Genomic DNA, 23,044 nt, shown 5'->3' with positions numbered 1-23,044 from the left:
AAAATGTAGATTGAGTGCAATTAACCTACAGTAGTTTATGAATAATAAGCATACATGATCTCAGCTGAGATTTTACAAATGTCAAGATGTTTTCTGAAGGCATGAACTGATCACATAAACATCTTTGGTCAGATAGTCCAAGCTGTGTTATGTGATAATGGAGGACTGTAAGGAAAGAAAGTAAACCCAACAGCACATCCCTCTTGATATTTTTAAAAAAATATTAGTGACTAAAAAATACCACATATATTTGGTTATAAGTCGAGTCAAACTGCTAAAATCGAAAATCCTGATCTGCCATAGCATAATGCGTTTGTAGATCAGGGTCTATATTGTTTGTTTTACTGATTACTATATGGAAACTCCACAGACCCAGATCTGCCTGCACATTATGTGATGACAGATCTGGGTCTATGCAGTTTGCAGTTGGACTCAACTTATAAGTGAGTATATATGGCATGTAGTTTCTAACTGGATTAAACTGGATCATTCTTCACTAGACCTTCAAATATATTGCCTGTAGCAATCATTAAATCCATATGAATTAACGCCACTCAGAAGTAAATTCACTTCATTATCTTTCTCGAAGAGAAAAATACCATCAGACATCAGATAATTCCATTAATTATTGATGGCGAAGACATCAGTAAAACATGAGGTTCATACATACACATAAATGTACCATATACATACACATACAAGGATATTCAGCATGCAAAAAATATAAATATGGTAGGAAAATCCTCACATAATTCCTGTTCAAAAGGATGGTACAAATTATTTTAATGTATGTGTTTAAAATATACAGGTAATATCTACTACAAAGAAATAGGTAACAGTTTTGTGGGTACCACAGAGAAATTAGCTACACAAATATTGGAATGGTAATTTTAAAGTCAGTCTATTCTGCAAGTTAAATGTACTAATTGTAACATATTAATACTAATAACAATTTCACCTGACAAATCAAGCCCAAAACCATAAAAGTCTTAACATATGAAAATAAACCAACACCAGCATGCTATGCAGTAGAAAGCACTACAAAAAGTTTGGAGCCGGATGTAATGCATACTCCAATCCCATGTAATGTATCAATCTGCAGACATCCATAGAAAACATGAATACTCCAATCCCCATGCAATGTATCAATCTGCAGACATCCATAGAGATACATGCATACTCCAATCCCCATGCAATGTATCAATCTGCAGACATCCATATAGACATATGCATACTCCAATCCCCGTGCAATGTATCAATCTGCAGACATCCATAGAAAACATGAATACTCCAATCCCCATGCAATGTATCAATCTGCAGATACCCATATAGACACATGCATACTCCAATCCCCATGCAATGTATCAATCTGCAGACATCCATTGAGATACATGCATACTCCAATCCCCATACAATGTATTAATCTGCAGACATCCATAGAGATACATGCATACTCCAATCCCCATACAATGTATTAATCTGCAGACATCTATAGAGATAACACAAGCACTTGACATGCAGCACAAATTTAACCTTGTTGTAAGAGATGACTAATGGACACCATTCTGCCTTGGAATGTGTCCCAAGATGGTATTTGTGTTCAGAAGGTTTTAGACTTTTTAATAGAGTGCACACATGCATGCACACATACACATGCACACACACACATGCACACACACACAGTTTTTATTTCTTTTTTCACCTAAACACAATAATGCAAAACTTCAATAATTACAAGTCTAATTTTGCACAAAAAGCTCCACACAGTATCTTCAGTATGCTTTTGGTGTCTGTATACATTTCTTGCTTAAAAAGTTAATGACTGGTGTAAAAAATGTATGCTATAAATAAAACTGAACAGCACCCACTGCATTAATATGTAGTCTGTCTATAAAATGATAACAGGCAGTCGACCCAGACACAATAAGAAATCTCAAACCACAACCTATCAAAAACTTTCCAAATGATGACATGCACAACAGTGATCTGCAGGCTAGGAACGTAGACCAGGATCGATCTATCATCCTGCATCTCATACAAAAGGCAACAATAAACATTTTTCCCTTGGACGCATCCTGTAATAATGTTCCAGTTTCATTGGAATAAAATAAATCACACAGTCATTTTATATAATTACACTTACTTCCACTCCACCTCACCCAATATACTACACTACAATTTAGCTGTATGGTTTGCAGAGAACTGTGGCCTTCCTTCATTAAAGTCTATTCTACAACTCCATGTCAATTAAGTACATATAACCTAAAGTAATATTATGTGTACAAGGCCTTCCTTCATTAAAGTCTATTCTACAACTCCATGTCAATTAAGTACATATAACCTAAAGTAACATTATGTGTACAAGAGAAACTCTCAAGTGTACTTTTTTTCTTCTAAATCTTTCTGCCGAACAAAATATAATATTCATTTGAAGTACTATGAATATGCATCTAGAGCAACCAATTATCTTGACTGCATTTTGCTACTCCATTACATAAATTTCATTTGTAAAACAATATATAATCTCAGTTTCTAAACAACATGAAAAGATGAAGCTGGACAGGAAAACTCAATTTACAATTATAATATCATCACTAACTATGTGAATCCTCAATTTGGTCCATCACTAAGTGTGTCCAGAATTCCTTGATTTGTTTAGTTGCGCACCACCATATACACATACACGACTGAAGATTCCAGTGTGAACTATAAAGCAAGTAAGGTAGACCTTACATGACAGAGTCAATATAGTCATAGATATTTCTAAAACTGTGACAATTAGAAATGACAAAGATGTTCAATATTCAAATTACAACCCAAAGTGAAAATTGACTTTGCTGAGGAAGGACAGTTCACTGAAGTAGGAGCCAGCCTAATTGGTGATTACAATATCAGATTACCAGCCTAACTGGTGATATTGGAGTACCTTCCTAATTGGTGGTGGTTCTTTCCAGGGTTTTCCCAGGTTCTTCCTCCACCATTAATACTGGCCGCCATGTAGAGCCTATCGTGTGCTGAAAAATGGCGTTAAACCCCACAACAACAACAACAACAACCTTCCTAATTGGTGATATCAGAGCACCAGCTTAATTGGTGATTACAGAATACCAGCCTAATTGGTGATAACAGAGTACCAGCCTAATTGGTAATTTCAAGAGTACTAGCCTGTACCAAATGGAGGCTGTAAAGGGAAAATGGTCTGAATTCTGATGATGCAAGAGAAACAGACCTCAAGAAAAAATTAATTTAAGTTATTGCTCTTTATCATAGTATTTTGGAAGCTATCAATAAAATGACAATGGGAACTATAAACACCTTAATTGGAAACTGCTGTGCTAAAAATGTTCTTAAGAGCTGTTATAAATCAATTCTAATTATAATCAAGCAACAGTTTGTGTAAACAGAGAAGCAATATATTGCTGAAATAATGTCTTCAAAGACAATAATTCAAACTATATTCAACACAGGCATAAAATTTGTATTTACTATTCACAGATATTGAACATGCCACAAAAATATAAGTACAAGGAAAGACTACATAAAGAAAGACTACACAGTACAGATAAAAATGTACGTACCAGGAAAGACTACACAGTACATACAAAAATAAGTACTAGCAAAAACTACACAGTACAGATAAAAAAATAACTATAAAGAAAGACTATAAGTACAGATAAAAAAAAATAAGTACCTGTACAGGGAAAGACTACACAAAGGAGATAAACATTTTAGTACCAGGAAAGATTACATAGTACTGATAAGTACCAGGAAAGACTACACAGTACAGATAAAAATACAAGTACAAGGAAAGACTGCAAAGTACAGATAAATATGTAAGTACCAGGAGGAAAGACTACATAGTACAGATAAAAATACAAGTACAAGGAAAAACTACAAAGTACAGATAAATATGTAAGTACCTGGAAAGACTACACAATACAGAACAAAATGCTATTTATAAACATACTGATACAAGTATCCAACTTGCGCCAAATATGAGGCACAATGCTAAGATAGTGCCAAGGAACAGTTTAAGAATTTTAATAAAATAACCAAGTAATTATTCCCTACCTAATTTCAATACCAGACCCTAATTTTTTTTAAAGTGATTCTCGACAAATGACATTTGACTGGACAGTGGTCTATGACTTTGTCACATTTGATTGGACAGTGGGCCTATGACTTGCGATATCTGAGTGGACAGTGGGCCTATGATTTGTAAAATTTGATTGGACAATGGGAATATGACCTATAACATTTGATTGGACAGTGGGCCTATGACTTATGACATTTGACTGGATAGTGGGCTATTACTTTTGACATTTGATTGGACAAACTCAAATTGGATTTAAACCAAAAGAGATCTGTATTGTTTTTAAAATCAAAAACATATATCTACCCCTACCCTCACCCGAAAATATTGTCACCGTTGTACTTGTACCTGACAGAAGGAAAGAAAGTACAGCAAAGTGAATATTTTTGTCATGGAATGTGACATAGAAAGTAGCTTATTTTTAAGGTCCATATTTTTTCCCATAAGGTTAAGCAATTTAAGAAACTGGAAGCTTCTGCTCAGCATATATAAGATAATTTTGACAAGAGACAGGACATTAAAATCTTGGATTTCAACAAAGACTGTGTTTGCAAAACCATTACACCCCAAAATAAGTCAAAGCAAAAAGAACTTACAATAAACAACAAACTGCTAAGTGGCATGAAAATGTAGTCGTCTTCATGTACACACAAACATCAATGTCAAATGTTAATTTGTCTACCGTACATACTTGTGCACAAGTTGGGTCCAAATGCAAACAACATGGATCCCAACCTACCAACACACAATGCACTTGCAGATCAGTGCCTATATTGTTTGTTTTACTGATTAGTCCTAAGAAACTGTATAGACCCAGGTCTGCCTGCAATTGACATTGTGACTGATCTGGGTCTGTGCAGTTTGGCAGTTCTGACTTAAAACAAGTACATGAAAAATATACATTGTGTTAAGGTTTTCTTAAAAACAGTGATGTCAAAGTAATTTCAGAAATGTGTACAAACATGGAACAATTACTGCAATGGCCTGAAAAATCTAATAAGAATGTAGACATATATACAAATATATTTAGCAAAGTTCATAAGTCTACCTCAAGTCATTTTAAAACTTCATTAGTCTACCTTAAGTGGTTTTGTAATTTCATTAGTCTATTTCAAGTGGTTTTCACATTTCATTAGTCGACCTCAAGTGGTTTTCACATTTCATTAGTCTACCTCAAGACATTTTCAAACTTCATTAGTCTACTTCACGTGGTGTTGAAATTTCACAAATTCACTTCAAGCGGTTTCAAACTTCACAAGTCTACCTCAAGTGTTTTTCACATTTCATTAGTCTACCTCAAATGGTTTTCAAACTACATTAGTCTACCTTAAGTGGTTTTCACATTTCAATAATCTACCTGAAGTGGTTTTCAAACCACATTAGCCTACCTTAAGTGGTTTCATCTTAATAATGATAACAAGTTTGTCAAAATATGTCTAACTTCCAAAGTGTGATAAAATGTGGCAGAAACAAAATCTAATGAATTGCCTTAATGGCCTGAAAATCTAATCAGCTCAAAAAAATTCATCGGTCTACATCAAGTACTTTTTACTTAATCATCCTTACATGGTTTTTTTAAAACCAAAAAAGACAAGTCTATGCAAAGGGTTTAAAAATCTGGGTGGCAAAAATATGGAAAAATTGATATAATTGCTCAAAAACCTTATCAGGTCATCTACACATTAATAAAAAAACCAAACCAAATTTTATCTGTCTAAAGTTGTTGTTGTTGTGGATTTAACGTCATTTTTCCACACACAATAGGCTATACATGGCGGCCAGTATTAATGGTGGAGGAAGAACATGGGAAAACCCCGGAAACAACCACTGACCCACGAGAAGCAACTGGCAAGCTTTCTAACATACCCACATTGGCTGAATCCGAGAATCGAACTCTGTCTACAGTAGTAATCACTCAAACCTCCAAAAATTACAGAAATGTTCAACATCTGTACTGTTAATGGTACATTATATGCCCCCTCTCCCCCCACCCCCCAAGTTGAATAGTCCTCTATATAAGAACTGGTAGGGCATGTCTGACAGAAGATTATTGGCCAATGGGTATCAATTACATCTACCTTTGGTCATGGTATGTGGTTTCTGAATAAACTTAATATGCAGCAATCCATTATTTGCTTATAACCTTGATGACCTAAATTTATGACCAGAATCTTTAAGTTACTTCGTGTAATGGTACAAATTTTTTTAGAGATAATTTTGCAGTACATTCTGTCATGATCAGCATGACATGAAACCATTAAGTTTGACATATGGGCTTGACTAGCAATAAATTTTTAACTGCAAGGATATGGTCTGCTCTGTTTGGGACATGAACTGAATATAATTAGAGTCCATTCGATGACGGTCAAGCAGATATGTCAGTGTAAGGTCATATAGCAGAAAGAGACAAAGTTCAGACAAACTCGAGAAAAAAATTTGAGAAAATTTTGAGCCATTTGAAACAGGTGTCATAAAATGATCTTCTCCAGAACAGTTATTAATAAAGGCGGTCTAGAGAGGATTATTCTGAATTTGATGGGAGGCATACAATTTTTGGCTGCTAGAGAGAGTAATCCTGACTGGAGCTGTTTTTCCCAGACAAAATTCAAGGTTTTAAGCAAATCTCCCTTAAAAATTAGTCAATCTATGTTCTGAGGAAGCCAGAATTTAACCCCAAGAAAAATTAATAAGTAATTTCTTTCATTAAATAAAACATCCAAAGAAGGGGGTCTGGAAATTTAGGAGACCCGGAGCCAGAAAAGAAAGAATTCTCTGATGATAAGCAAGCAAGGGCTATGGAAGGCACAAAGGTATTTTCTCAATTGCCTACAATATGTTCACTGATGTAAGTCTGAAATTATTTGTTGAATTTATTTGTTTTAAATTCATTATTCAATTTTACTTGAGTTCAGAAGTTAACTGTTGCATGCATTTGGTCTCGAATGTTATATGATTCATGTATTGTAATAATATCATACAATATTTCAATGATATGAATCTGTTCAGATTTAGTGCTTTGGTATGCATAGTAGAAATCGTGTATCATAGGAATTTCATGCACTTATTCAGATGTGAATTGTGAGAAGTAAATTATCTGTCCTAAATGTTTTGTATCATGCATGCTGAAAATTGATTTTTCTATGTCTGGAAATGTTTGTCAATGAATCACTAATTAGCTGGTAACCTAGTTAGGACCAGGAGTGAAGTCCATTAATTCATTTGTGTAATTAAGTTATGAATTATTTTTAATCGAGAATCGATGGTGTTAGCATTTGTAACATGTGATGACTGACAGTTCAGCTAGTAATTTCTAGCCACAGTGAGATGTAATAGTTATTAAAGAGGTCTAATTAAACTACGTTGCAGTAGGAAGCAAGTAGCCACTAGAAAAGACATTAATTTTCTGATTATAGTGTTTGTATCAGGTAGCATAATGACTATATTAGCTTAGTTCTGTCAAACTGCAATAAAATTATATCTGATGTGAAAGAGTCGGAATATTGTTAGATCCTAGGAGAAAGAAAAAAACCTGACACATATTTAGGTTGGGCATTATATTTTATTTGAAGGAAAACAAATAGCTTCATACCTGTACTACTTTTGGTGGAAAAGAGCACACTCTACAACCAAAATGGTTGATGACCTGAAAAGGCTAGATGGAGAGACAGAGATGGAAAAAAATACAGCAATGACAACCTATTACCAACACTGATTTTCAAAAGACTGGAAGCAACCAGATGATGTTGATATTCCTGCAATTAGAGTTCAATCAGTCACTTGATTGTATGATGAAATTTATTCTATTGGCATGATAGAATGGCTAATTGAATTTGTAACTCTATTTCTACGTGAAAGTGAATACTTTAAATGTCATGTTCAATTTCATCTTGTTTATGTAATTGATTAAATTGTTATATTTTACATATGTGGGCTTGTTTTGTTCTGTTCTATATCTTTGCTCATATCTTTGTTATTCCATACCATTTATTTCAAATTTTATTCTGTTGTTTATTGGGACCTGGAGTGTCCAAGTGGTCTAAAGCGCTCTCCGTTACGGATCACTGCCATCTCACCTCCATCTGCGTGGATTCGAGTCTCAGACTCAGCCAATATGGGTACATGAGAAAGCTTGCAAGTAGCTTCTCATGGGTCCATGGTTCTTTCTGGGATTTTCCTGGGTTCTTCCTCCACCATTTATACCGGCCATCATGTATAGCCTATCATGTGCTGAAAAATGGTGTTAAACCATATAACAACAACAACTATTGTTTTTTTTTATCCGGGCAATAACACCATGGTCAATCATCTCCTAGATATCAATAACCAAAGTACCATAAATAGTGGGGAGATCTCTCACATCATCCCACTTTATGACACTTTGTTAACCTAAATGTAAGCTGTCACAAGGTTTGGTCAAGGAACTTACTCCAGAACAAAAGGCATTTTGCAAAAGCCATTTCTTAACAGCCAAAATTACCTTGATAATAACCTATGCTTCACCCTTACACCAAGTGAGAGGCATCCACCAAGCTTGGTAACTGTACATGGTGGATAACTAAAGTTATTTTGCATCAGTCCTTTTGTCCTCCCTCATTCAGAGACCTTGAACTTTGACTGTCTGTTACCAAGCCATCCACAAAACTGGTAACTGAAGATGGTGGACAGTCAGAGTTATTGTAGTAACACAAAACTGGTAACTGAAGATGGTGGACAACCAGAGTTACTGTAGTTAAAACAAAACTGGTAAATGAAGATGGTGGAAAGTCAGAGTTATTGTAGTAACACAAAACTGGTACCTGAAGATGGTGGACAGTCAGAGCTATTACAGTCACACAAAACTGGTAAATGAAGATGGTTGTCAACCAGAGTTACTGTAGTTTATACAAAACTGGTAAATGAAGATGGTGGGCAGCCAGACTTGTTGTACCGAAACACAACTGGTAAATGAAGATGGTGGGCAACCAGAGTTATTGTAGTTAAAAACAAAACTGGTAAATGAAGATGGTGGGCAACCAGAGTTAATGTAGTTAAAAACAAAACTGGTAAATGAACATGGTGAACAACCACAGTTATTGTAGTAAAACAGAACTGGTTAATGAAGACAGCGAACAACCACAGTTATTATAGTAAAACAGAACTGGTAAACAAGATGGTGGGCAACCAGAGTTATTTAAGTGAAACAGAACTGGTAACTGAAGACTGGGGGTAGCTGAAGACTGGGTAACCAGAGTTATTGTAGTGAAATGAACTGGTAACTGAAGATGCTGGGCAACCAGAGTTATTGTAGTGAAATGGAACTGGTAACTGAAGATGCTGGGCAACCAGAGTTATTGTAGTGAAATGGAACTGGTAACTGAAGATGCTGGGCAACCAGAGTTACTGTAGTGAAATGGAACTGGTAACTGAAGACTGGGGGTAGCTGAAGACTGGGTAACCAGAGTTATTGTAGTGAAATGGAACTGGTAACTGAAGATGCTGGGCAACCAGAGTTATTCTAGTGAAATGGAACTGGTAACTGAAGATGCTGGGCAACCAGAGTTATTGTAGTGAAATGGAACTGGTAACTGAAGATGCTGGGCAACCAGAGTTACTGTAGTGAAATGGAACTGGTAACTGAAGACTCGGGGTAGCTGAAGACTGGGTAACCAGAGTTATTGTAGTGAAATGGAACTGGTAACTGAAGATGCTGGGCAACCAGAGTTATTTAGGTGAAACAAAACAGAAATTAGATGGCATAAGGTCAGAAGAATGACTGGACATAATATCCTATGCCCTATGTGGGAATTTTAAAAAAAAGTGAACTAAAGGAGTACATTAACTGCAGTGTCAATGATGCAAAAATACAATATCAAGAACTTGAGTTTATTATTAGCCTAACATGAAATAAAAATACAAATATTAATTATTATTTGTGTTGGGATGGGGAGACATGAGTCTATACTCATGACAGCCTAAGGTATGTAAAATCCTAATCTCTATAATCACACAAATGTTTTCCCCAAAACTATTCAAACAATACCCGTTACTGGATAAAAAAGTTTCATGATCAGTTGCTATTTCACAAATTAAAAAACATGATGATTGTCAAGCCTCCCAGTAAGACAGAGTTCTCTTGGCAAGCATGTCTGTTTGAAGGACAGGTAAAAGAATCAACAAATTTAAGTCCCATTTTTAAACAATGATGTTTTTAACTACAGCAAATTACAGATATATTGTCTTACATAACTGTAGGTTCAGTTTCCAACACAAGAAAATGATACAGTAAGCAAAAATCTATGTGCACAATTGTCAAAAACTGACAACTACATAACACTCATTTTCACAAAAATCTCAGTGAAAAGCTATACAGGAAAATTACAGATACTGGGAACGAATGTTTTGAGGAATCTGAAAAAATACACATGCCATGACATGACAAACTTACTGTTTGGCAAATGCATTGTTACCCAAGTTACGAGTGAAAGTAATGGACCAGATCTTCATTAATATACCCGTTTGTTTGAGATATCTATGTTTCCACTTGTCTACAGGTGTTAAATCATTATGCTGGACATTTTTAATCAAAGAATATATAATGAACCAACATAATAATCATATTGCATTTAAAATATTCCTGTTTTCACATTTTAAAGTAATTATAAACCAAATTGTAGGAGAATAGAAATACGAGCACAAAACCTCATGCAATGATCTTAAAAATAGGAAAACCAGGAAAGAAAGACAGTGGAAAGATAATCATTTTCACATGTAAAAGAATCAACAAATTTAAGTCCCAATTTTAAACAATGATGTTTTTATAAACAAAATCTAGAAGCAAACCCAAACTAAAGACAAACTGGTCAATTTTGCATACTAAGATTAAACACTAATTATATCCACAATCCATGAGCAAACCCAAACTAAAGACAGATTGGTCAATATTACATACTACGGTTAAACATCGATTAAATAGTGCATGCTGATAGGAATGCAAAAGAACTGAGAAATGTTAGTAAATATTAAAAATGGCAACACTGAAAAGCTCATGCACAAATCAAGCAACACTACTTGATTATGTTGATGCCAATATACCTAATTGATCTGCTAATTGCTTTCCTCGTTCTGTTGACACTACTCTCTCGTCTTCTAAGTCACATTTGTTACCCACTAATACAACCTGGGCATTGTCCCAAGAGTAAGTCTTGATTTGTGTGCACCTGTGGAAAAGACATTACATTAATAAATTCAATTACATATATAAAATTAACATTCAGGCTACTGATGGTCAAGCATCAAATTCTTCAGTGTGAAAACCCTTGACATATTTTAATAAACCCTGATGTCATTTTGACAGCATAATGAGAGCAGTACTCATGACAAAGAGGTACACAGAACTACACATTTGGCAGTAAAGGTGCAAATCATTGTTAAAATATGTTAGAATGGCAATTTTAAATTCAAAAAAAATACCTGTGGATTTTAGAATATTCATGGCCAATTCAGAACAACAAATATCCATTTTACCAAAGATATGACAGTCAATTATTATAAAAAAATAAAATAATAAACTGTCACTTCCCTTACAAATAGGGGCTTGATCCAGCTTGAAGAGTGGTCTCATGCACTCACCTTTACAGATCACTCAAATATCTCACCTCTGTCCACATACGTTTGTGTCTCTGCTCGACCAATATGGGTATGTGAGAAAGCTTGTTAGCAGATTCTTGGGGGCTGGTGGTTTTTCCTGCACCAAATATACTGTCTGCCATGTATGACCTATCATGAGCTGAAAAATGATGTTAAATCCAACACAAATACGTGCTGTTACAAATGAATAGGTAACTAACCCAAAATGCAACTGCTTGACACCTATTCCAGCCTAGAACCAACCCAAAATGCAACTTCCTGCCACCTATTTCATACTAGAACTAACCTAAAATGCAACTTCATGCCACCTATTCCAACCTAGAACAATCCCAAAATGCAACTTCTTGCAACCTATTCCATACTAGAACTAACCCAAAATGCAACTTCTTGCCACCTATTCCAAACTAGAACCAGCCCAAAATGCAACTTCTTGCCACCTATTCCATACTAGAACCAACCAAAATGCAACTTCCTGCCACGTATTCCAACCTAGAACCAACCCAAAATGCAACTTCTTGCCACTTATTCCAACCTAGAACCAACCCAAAATGCAGCTTCTTGCCACCTATTCCAACCTAAAACCAACCCAAAATGCAACTTCTTGCCACCTATTCCAACCTAGAACAAACCCAAAATGCAACTTCTCGCCACCTATTCCATACCAGAACTAACCCAAAATGCAACTACTTGCCACCTATTCCAACCTAGAACCAACACAAAATGCAACTTCTCACCACCTATTTCAACCTAGAACAAACCCAAAATGCAACTTCTTGCAACCTATTCCAGCCAAGAATAAATCCCAAATGCAACTTATTGCCACCTATTCTATCATTTTCCTTTCAAGACAATACTTCACTGACTTGTTTTATTGATATAAAGGGTTTTACAATGTGACTAAATTGTTTACAACTTGCCATTTTGAAGGCAATAAAATTTTCCGAGTTTCCTCACAATAAAATTAGATATAAATTATAATCGTTATGTATATCAATAATTTTTTTTAAACTTCTGGTGCATGATTGTGTCTTTTTTATGTATAATTTTTGTTCATGACTGTAAATTGTAATGTTAATATATAATCAAGATATTGGATGCTTGATTTTTTTCACACGGGTATCAAATTTCTATTTTGAGATATTAAGAGTGTTGACTGCGTAGGATCTATAAATAGTTATAGGTGTTTATGACCATTAATAATAATATTAATAATAAAACCTGCAGATAACTTTGGAGTAATTTCTCATTGGCTAGTGGAATCAAGTAAGTTCTAGGACAAATTAAGTTATTTTCCACTGCATGGGTTAGGCTAGGTGTGTTTTTTTATGATGTGGGAGATTTGCAAAAAATAACATAGCTAATACATGTAGTAGCAAAATGCATTTTCACCCCTTATTTAGTCAGTTTTATTTCCCCCCTTATTTGGTCAGTTTTATTTCTTATTTTATTATTGAAACATCAGCATTCAGATGTATTTAACGCTGTGTTTAGATACTTTTTGAGAGGAAACATTTATTTATATTATTCATTGGAACTACAAAGTGCTCACTGGACTAAAACATTATTCTAGGACTATTGTAAATTATTCAAAGGAGTTCTGGACAACGCCATTTTGATACATCAGGACCGTTGGCAGACCAGTGCATTCGAGGATCTGAAATACATTTGTAACATTCATTTCTTTTGGACCTGAATAGAACTTTTTAGGATAATTTTTTGGATTTAATTCATTATACTATAAGTTCTTCTTACATTTTCCTTTTATAACCTTGATAATTAATTTATTTGCAAAGTTTTACAAAACTTGCTGATTTTGCTTTATTCTGTTAATTAGTTTATGACCATAAAGTGTGTGTGTGATTTAGGTTTTTTACGTAGCTTTAACAATTTGTCAGTCATATTGCTACGATGTCTGCAGTGTGACAGTTTATAGTGATGTCTAGCACTGGGGCATCATGCCGCAGGCATGTAGCATGATGTCCCACCCAGTCACTTTATCCAGGCCGACCAGTCCGAACACTAACCTCTTAATGCTGAGCAGCAAGCAAGGCAGCTGTTAGTGCCATTTTTGTAAGTCTTTGGTATGACTCGGCCAGGGTTCGAACCCATGACCTCCTGCATCTGAGGCGGACGCTCTAATGTATTCAAGTACACACAGTAGTTTAGGCCAACGGAGCAGTCCCTGACCATAAAGTCATAACAATAATGCACCAAAATATATTCATATATCTTGCAAGTTGCAACACTACTCATGTGACCAGAATGTAAGGAGATATTTCATTTCAAATGAAAGTCAAGCCATTGGTAAATATTCTAAATCAATGTAAAACTTTACATGAATTTCCATGAACAAAATTCAACATTCTAAAATGATGCCATTATTGGTAGCCCAAAATTGCCATCAGCTAATGATTCTCCCATATGGCTACAACATTTTATGAATTATCTATTTAGGCTACTGCTTTACCTTGTATGCCCATTAAAAAAATTAAGATGTGAGTATAAAAAAAAATTCAGACTACAAATACAATTTTGGCTGTCTACTTTATTTTTTCAAAATGGGAATGTAGAATTGTATGCATATGCCTGTACATATATCTAGCAACCACTAACACTCACTCCTACAGTACTAAATCATCTGCAAAGCCAATCAATGCTAGGTACTACAAGTCTGATCCAACTGTGAATTGCATAGACACTGATATGTCATAACTAAATGCACTGACAGACATAAATCTGTCTTAATGCACTGACAGACATAAATCTGTCTTAATGCAATGGCAGACATAAATCTGTCTTAATGCACTGGCAGACATAAATCTGTCTTAATGCAATGGCAGATATAAATCTGTCTTAATGCAATGGCAGACATAAATCTGTTTTAATGCAATGGAGGATATAAATCTGTTTTAAAGCAATGGCAGATATAAATCTGTCTTAATGCACTGGCAGACATAAATCTGTCTTAATACAATGGCAGATATAAATCTGTTTTAATACAATGGCAGACATAAATCTGTCTTAATACAATGGCAGACATAAATCTGTTTTAATACAATGGCAGACATAAATCTGTCTTAATGCAATGGCAGACATAAATCTGTCTTAATGCAATGGCAGACATATATCTGTCTTAATACAATGGCAGATATAAATCTGTCTTAATGCAATGGCAGATATAAATCTGTCTTAATGCAATGGCAGACATAAATCTGTCTTAATGCAATGGCAGATATAAATCTGTCTTAATGCAATGGCAGACATAAATGCCTTAATGCAATGGCAGACATAAATCTGTCTTAATGCAATGGCAGACATAAATGCCTTAATGTACTGACAGACATAAATCTGTCTTAATGCAATGACAGATATAAATCTGTCTTAATGCAATGGCAGACATAAATGCCTTAATGCAATGGCAGACATAAATCTGTCTTAATGCAATGGCAGACATAAATGCCTTAATGCAATGGCAGACATAAATCTGTTTTAATGCAATGGCAGACAAATCTGTCTTAATACAATGGCAGACATAAATGCCTTAATGCAATGGCAGACATAAATCTGTCTTAATGCAATGGCAGATATAAATCTGTCTTAATGCAATGGCAGACATAAATGCCTTAATGCAATGGCAGACATAAATCTGTCTTAATGCAATGGCAGACATAAATGCCTTAATGCACTGACAGACATAAATCTGTCTTAATGCAATGACAGATATAAATCTGTCTTAATGCAATGGCAGACATAAATGCCTTAATGCAATGGCAGACATAAATCTGTCTTAATGCAATGGCAGACATAAATGCCTTAATGCAATGGCAGACATAAATGCCTTAATGCAATGGCAGACATAAATCTGTCTTAATGCAATGGCAGACATAAATGCCTGAATGCAATGGCAGACATAAATCTGTTTTAATGCAATGGCAGACATAAATGCCCTAATGCAATGGCAGACATAAATCTGTCTTAATGCAATGCCAGATACAAAGCTATCTTAATGCAATGGCAGATATAAAGCTGTCTTAATGCAATGGCAGACATAAATGTCTTAATGCAATGGCAGACATAAATCTGTCTTAATGCAATGGCAGACATAAATGCCTTAATGCAATGGCAGACATAAATCTGTTTTAATACAATGGCAGACATAAATGCCTTAATGCAATGGCAGACATAAATCTGTCTTAATGCAATGGCAGATATAAATCTGTCTTAATGCAATGGCAGACATAAATGCCTTAATGTAATGGCAGACATAAATCTGTCTTAATGCAATGGCAGACATAAATGCCTTAATGCACTGACAGACATAAATCTGTCTTAATGCAATGACAGATATAAATCTGTCTTAATGCAATGGCAGACATAAATGCCTTAATGCAATGGCAGACATAAATCTGTCTTGATGCAATGGCAGACATAAATGCCTGAATGCAATGGCAGACATAAATCTGTTTTAATGCAATGGCAGACATAAATGCCCTAATGCAATGGCAGACATAAATCTGTCTTAATGCAATGCCAGATACAAAGCTATCTTAATGCAATGGCAGATATAAAGCTGTCTTAATGCAATGGCAGATCTGGGTCTATGTAGTTTGTTATGAGTAATCAGCAGAACAAACAACAGCAGATCAAGGCATACCTTAATGGCAGTCTGATTTCACTTGTATTCAAGTACACACAGTAGTTTATTAAACCAATAAATCAAATTTTGAACCATTTACAATTCATTTCATGATATACCCCCCCCCCCTGCAGTAAACAACCTAAATACAAGTTTATTAAACCAATAAATCAAATTTTGAACCATTTACAATTCATTTCATGATATACCCCCCCCCCCCATGCAGTAAACAACCTAAATACAAGTTTCCTATCAACTCTAATGTAGCAGCTTAGTTACCATTTAATGGACAGAAAATTATTCTATTATACCATAAAAGAAACATGTTACTACTCGGATACTTGATGATACTCATTAGAAAAGGTACTGTATTTTCATCAAATTCATGGGGCTCTGAGCTGCTGTTGAAAGACTACAAGATTTATCAATACTTAAATCTTAACTGCCTACACACATCCTGGTTCAAACAGCAATTTCTGAAGAAGAAATTCCACTTCATTGGCAGAAGTAAATTATCCAGTATGAATATACTGTCTATAGGCACTGTACAAGTCAAGATTTTATGTTCCTTATTTACACAGGAACATTTATGCAAATACGTTGATGTCAGTCTTCCTTTTTTATTGCTCCATTTCAAAAAGCAAGAGCATGTTTTACCAAATCTGATGACAAATTAAGGGTAGGGGTTTTGCACTTAAGTTAAAAGAACAAGATGCAAGGAATTAAGGGGGTGGGGGTATTTTCATGTTCAAAATGACCTTGAGTTTACCTGATGATCAGATTGATTGTTGAAGTGTCTGGATAGGAACGGGCATTGCTTGCTAATTAATGCAGTCCACTGCTTGCTAATTATGCAGTCCACTGCTTGCTAATTAATGCAGTCCATTGCTTACTAATTATGCAGTCCATTGCTTACTAATTATGCAGTCCATTGCTTGCTAATTATGCAGTCCACTGCTTGCTAATTATGCAGTCCACTGCTTGCTAATTAATGCAGTCCATTGCTTACTAATTATGCAGTCTATTGCTTGCTAATTATGAAGCCTAAGTATGACAGCTATCATTCCCATGGTTTGAGATCGATGACTATAAAAACACATTTAACAAATGCTGATAATGATTCCCATAATACAAGTGTCCATACAATGAATGAGACCCACATATACATCTCACTTGCACAAATTCTTCACCAAAAAATTTCAGGCAAGACAACAAGATAACAAATAAACATTGTGTGCTCTTCGTTTGCCAACTTTATGCAGAGGTCCTTTTGTACTGACTGTACATCAGGTGTTTAGGGTAAACCAATCTCTGTTGTTGTTACAGTCATGGTCTTGGTGATGGATCAAGCAAATCAATTTTTAAAACACATCTCATTAAAATTTCGCCTCTGTATGTACAAAATCCCATGAATGCCAGATTCAGACCTGATGCAGACCAACATTCTAGACCACAAAGCAATGAATGCTTCCATTGTGAACGGAAGAACTTTTGTTCTCTTTTTGTGACCCCAGGTGCTGCAGCAAGTTTGTGCACTGAAACTTGTTGTATAGTAAATTGGATCCAACCAATATAGATTAGTTCATTACACGATTCCAGTGAGATGGCATTGCACATCATATGATATCTGATACTTCTTCATGTCCCAATGTCATGACATACTGACATTTATAAGATGTTACAATGGTCAACTTTTGGTGTCATGCATCTAAAACAGCATTGGTACAATTCAAAAGCAAACTGATTTATAATTTTTTTCTCTAAATCATATTTAAAAAAACAATTCTTGACCTTTCTTTTGATAAATATAGAGTTTCATGAGCTAGTCAAATGATTTTATTGACTTCCACTTCACATCCATCAACATAACGTTTACCTCATATTCACCTCAACAAAGGTCAATAACAGTATGTGATAAGGTAATCAATTCCTGGTCACACATTTGTGGGCGCAAAAACTCGTAAACCCATACAATAATCTGCAGACAAATACATTTGCATAGCAAGCTAAAGAAGCATGAAGTGACCATAACCATGGCAAGCAAAAGAAAAAACAAAAGTTCCATACCTAAATTTTGTGCCAGTTCCTGGCCCTGGGCTGTAGTTACCTCCCTTAAATCATCTAGGTCACATTTATTACCCACAAGCCATATGTATGCACTGCTCCAGGCATGTGATTTGATTTGAGTGCACCTAGTTTTAAAATTGTATTGGATAAAATAATACTGGACAATATACCATGTTATCTGCACATTTTTATCCTCAAATTTCGAGTGCATTACCTATCGATAAAAATTCAAATTATTTTTTTATATTAATTTTGATACAGAAAATTTTGTTTCTGTTAAAAGTCTGCATTATGTTATGCTATTGAATCGGATGAAAATTATAATTAATCTCTGTATTTTTACTCTTGCAAATATATCTGAAAATATGTACAGGAAATTACAAATGTTATGAAAAACTAAAACTGTCCGTCAAATTTTTGCTGTGATACACTGACATGAATGGGAACAATTTACTCTAAATTCATTATTTTTTTGTGGGTCAATCATCTTTTGTGTATTTTATACATGTAGCGGCTGCAAATCATAAATGTAAAGACCCAGACTCCTCTGTGTGTGTAAAAAAAAGGAAAGAGTTCTGTGAAATGCACATTATTTGCTGGCCCTGTGTTTAATAATATCTTATTTACTGTTATTAGTAGAGCATAGCTGACTCTGGAGATAGGGGCCCCAAGTGGCCGAGTGGTCTAAAGCACTCTCCGTTATGGATCACTGCCATCTCACCTCTGTCTGTGTGGGTTCGAGTCTAGGATTCGGCCAATGTGGGTATATGAGAAAGCTTGCCAGTAGCTTCTCGTGGGTCGTGGTTCTTCCCAGGGTTTTTCCCGGTTTCTTCCTTTACCATTAATACTGGCCGCTATGGATAGCCTATTATGTGCTGAAAAATGGCGTTAAACGCCATAACAACAACAACAACAACTCTGGAGATAATTGACAAATAAGATTTAATGACCTTAACCTTTTGATCTAGGTACAGTTTTGAATTCAACTTTAATATGCAAACATCTTTGTTTCATTATTAGACTTACAATAAACATGAATTCTGACCATTACCCCCACAATATTTTTATTAACCTAATAAGTCATACAAAATAACAAAAGTTATTCCACAATACCATTTTTCTCTTCTTTTTTTTCTTTAATTCTCTCTCTCTCAAGGTCTAGAACCAAAATTAATATGCAAACCATTTTTCTTTTTCAGTCACAACAATCTTGACCTCTGAGATATGTGTAATATGTATTTTATCACATGCTATCTATCAGTATACATATCAACATGTCATATGTATCTTATCACATGTTGTATGTCACTTTACACACATTAATATGTGTAATGATATGTATCTTATCACATGTTGTGTATCACTTTACACACATCAATATGTGTGATAGGCATATCGTTTCACCCCAAGTAGATTGTGTAGAACATTATTTAATATGCAGAATTACAATGTCAAGAAACAGATGGACAGACATTATCATAGCATAATACACTCTTCATTAGGGCAGGTATATCAGATTAGGTAATGCAACTCAGCTGATAATTAAAGACATATGAACAGAAATGGGGGGGTAATGGTCAAAGCAGTTCAGAGCAAAATCGTTTTTTTTAAAGTAGAGGCTTGGTCAATTTTATTAAAACAAAAACATTCCTCATGAAAACTCAACCCACCACTATGGCTGACACCTAATCTACATGTATGACATATTTACTTGCTGGTACCTAATTTACAAGTATGACATCTTTACTTGTGTACAACTAACTACAAACAAAACTGCCTTAGATCTGTTATCACATATAAACTGGGATCCAATGTTGTTCATTGTTTGAACAATGCATACATATTATGTATACTGGTCTAGGTCCATGCTGTTTGCAGATGGGTTTGTATTGTGAGGATGTACACAATTCGTAGTAAAGAACTGATGGTGGGCAGATACAAGGCAGTTGATGGATGATAAAACTGGTCTGTATCAAGCCTAAGACAAATCCCAAATAATTTCCAATCAGTGCATCAGTACCAGCATAATTAGTGTTGTACCCATAACAGTATTATTATGAGATACCAACACCTTGCAATGTGAAACAGTAATGCCAGCCAGAAAAAGTCAAAATTTGAATACTTTGCATTATTAAACAACAATTTATTTTAAACATTAAACATCACTGTTTGTTTTTTACTACAATGTGCTTTTGGCAGACGTCTTTCATAGCATCTGACCAGGTCTGTCAAGAAAAAACTTCACAGGTATTGCATCCAATGCTGAATCTTTGAGTTGTATTCCATCAGGAAATTCTGTAGCAAATAGTTTTTGTTGATTTTTTTATATTTATTAACTTTTTTTTTATATCAGGGTATAATCATTGGCTGCCTTTCATTGACATTTTACTTGAATTTTTTTATCACAGTTTGGTAAAGGACCTTCCCCAAGAACTAAAGTTATTCAGCAAAATCCATTCTGCTTGAGACATAATGACCTTGAACTTTTGACACCCAAATCAACAGGCCTCTTCCATACTTTAAGAGCAAGCCAGTCACAAACTTTATTCTGGGCATATAGTCTAGAACCTAAAACTTATTATGCAAAAATTGTTTTTCTTCTTCAGTCATAGCAAACTTGACATAAGCCAAAATCAGCACTTCTTTCTTACCCAATGTGTAGCCGTACACAAACTTAGGCAAAGGTACATCATTGAGTATTTAAATATGTGTGCAGAATAATCTTTTTTTTTTATTTCAGTGATGTGACATTTGATCTATTGACCCCAAAATCAAAAAGGCTTCTTTCTTAAACAAGATCAAGCCATCCACAAAGCTTGCATGCTGCAGATGGATGCAAACTTGAGTTATTGTGCCGAGACAAAATTGCTAGCATACATACAACTGACACATGGTGGGCATACAAAAACTATTTACTTGTACAATGTCAAGATGACTGCAAGTGAACATTACGCCAACCAAAACTAACAGAAAAAAAATGTCTCTCAAAACTGTAAAAAAAAATCCAACTATTCAATACTAATCTCATTGAAATGCATGCTGGGATTCTTTGAGTCTATTTTGTGAAAAGGGTGAATGGTTTAGAAAACAAAAACTTAATGACATACAAGAAGCTAGCCAACCAGTTTGAAAGCTCATTCTCGCAAGCTCAAACTGATTCTCTCACATAAAAGAAGAATGTGAGGGATCATGATTATCAATAAATGTCTAAATTAAAGTGATGCAACAGTAACATCAGGAACCCATTTAATTTCCAATGGACTTTCCTTTTCAGACAAGTAGCAATAACAAGATTTTAAAGGTGACTGTCATGGTGGACATACTGGATGTCAGACAGGAACTATTTTTGTTTCAGACCAAGTAGACATAAGAAGTCATCTCATGAAAACACCATGTTGATGAGGCTTCCTGTACAGGTGATGTGTTTGTGTGTGTGTGATTGGATTTTTAATGTAGCTTTAATAACTTTCCAGTCATATCACTACGATGTCTGCAGTGTGACAGTTTATAGTGATAACTAGCACTGGGGCATCATGCCACAGACATGTAGCATGATATCCCACCCAGTCACTTTATCCTGACACCAGGCCGACCAGTCCTAACACTAACCTCTTAATGCTGAGTGCCAAGTGAGGCACCTGTTAGTACCATTTTTTTAAGTCTTTGGTATGACTCGACCGGGGATCAAACCACGACCTCCCGCACCCAAGGCGGACGCTCTAACCACTAGGCCACTGTAGTGGTCCTGTACAGGTGAAGAAGCAATAACAAGAGTTTTCAAGACAGAAAATGTAGTGGCAATATTGAAGTGACCATATCTTGTAAGTGACAAATTTGCCAATTAAACACTTTATCTGCTAAGTACGAAAAACAAAACTGGACAGGGAATTCCAAAGGTCGGCATAAACAAGAACTTTAAACTGTGCCTGTCAGCTCTGTTATTTCAAAATTCTTAATTCTAATCAGATTGATGGTTTTGTCTGATTAACATTTTAACTGTTTATTCCTTTCCCTTCCACTTTTGTCCAAGGTACTGATCCACTGAGTGTAAATTATGATCATCCACTAGTGATTGTCAAGCACACAATGAACCTCACTCTGCCAAGCTTCCAACCCAGATTGGTGACCCATACAAGAGTGCATCAATATAAATAAAGTACTTCTTCTCACATAACGAAATTCTCCTACAATAAGTCGAAACGTTGCAACAGTAACTTATGTGAATTTTTATCCTTCTGTTACCTTACCAGGGTATTAGACTTTTAACAGTGTATAGTAGTGTTAATTTGATGTTTTAATGACAATGAATAAGACAATCGATAATGTTACAGCATGTTTGTTCTTGAGTTTCTCTGTTTGAACATGCTAGTATATATGTTACAGTTGACTTATTACATCAAACCGTGGCGATACAGGACTGGTCTAATCTTCACTGTATATGCCAGCATGACCTACAGTGGGAGAAAAAAAAATTCTAGCTTTTCTACTTATATAATTTGCCCTTCTCAAATATATAATTTACTATTTAGGCAAAAACAATGCACAAAGTATGTGAGAGCATACATTAATTTTAATCTCAAACTCTACAAACACTGGTTCTTGGATGAGAATTCCATTGGTTT

At 35.1% G+C, this 23,044-nt stretch overlaps 1 protein-coding gene across 6 annotated transcripts in view; it reads right to left on the bottom strand.

Moving 5' to 3' along the window:
* Positions 1-23,044, bottom strand: part of LOC149808028 (ras-related protein Rab-3) — a 118,976-nt gene that overhangs the window by 9,709 nt on the left and 86,223 nt on the right. For 5 of the 6 annotated variants that reach the window (XM_089972777.1, XM_089972760.1, XM_089972786.1 and 2 more), the window contains exon 4: positions 11,165-11,289. In XM_089972777.1, coding sequence (XP_089828903.1) covers positions 11,165-11,289 — 125 coding nt within the window. Of the gene's footprint in view, positions 1-11,164; positions 11,290-18,422; positions 18,548-23,044 lie in introns of all 6 variants that reach the window. The other variant, XM_089972753.1, reaches the window with a different exon arrangement.

The sequence above is a fragment of the Sinohyriopsis cumingii genome, chromosome 1 (assembly GCF_028554795.1).
Source record: "Sinohyriopsis cumingii isolate HCF-2022 chromosome 1, ASM2855479v2, whole genome shotgun sequence".
Classification (NCBI taxonomy): domain Eukaryota; kingdom Metazoa; phylum Mollusca; class Bivalvia; order Unionida; family Unionidae; genus Sinohyriopsis; species Sinohyriopsis cumingii.
Note: the sequence above shows the minus strand (reverse complement) of the source record. Positions and strands in the feature narration are given on the sequence as shown.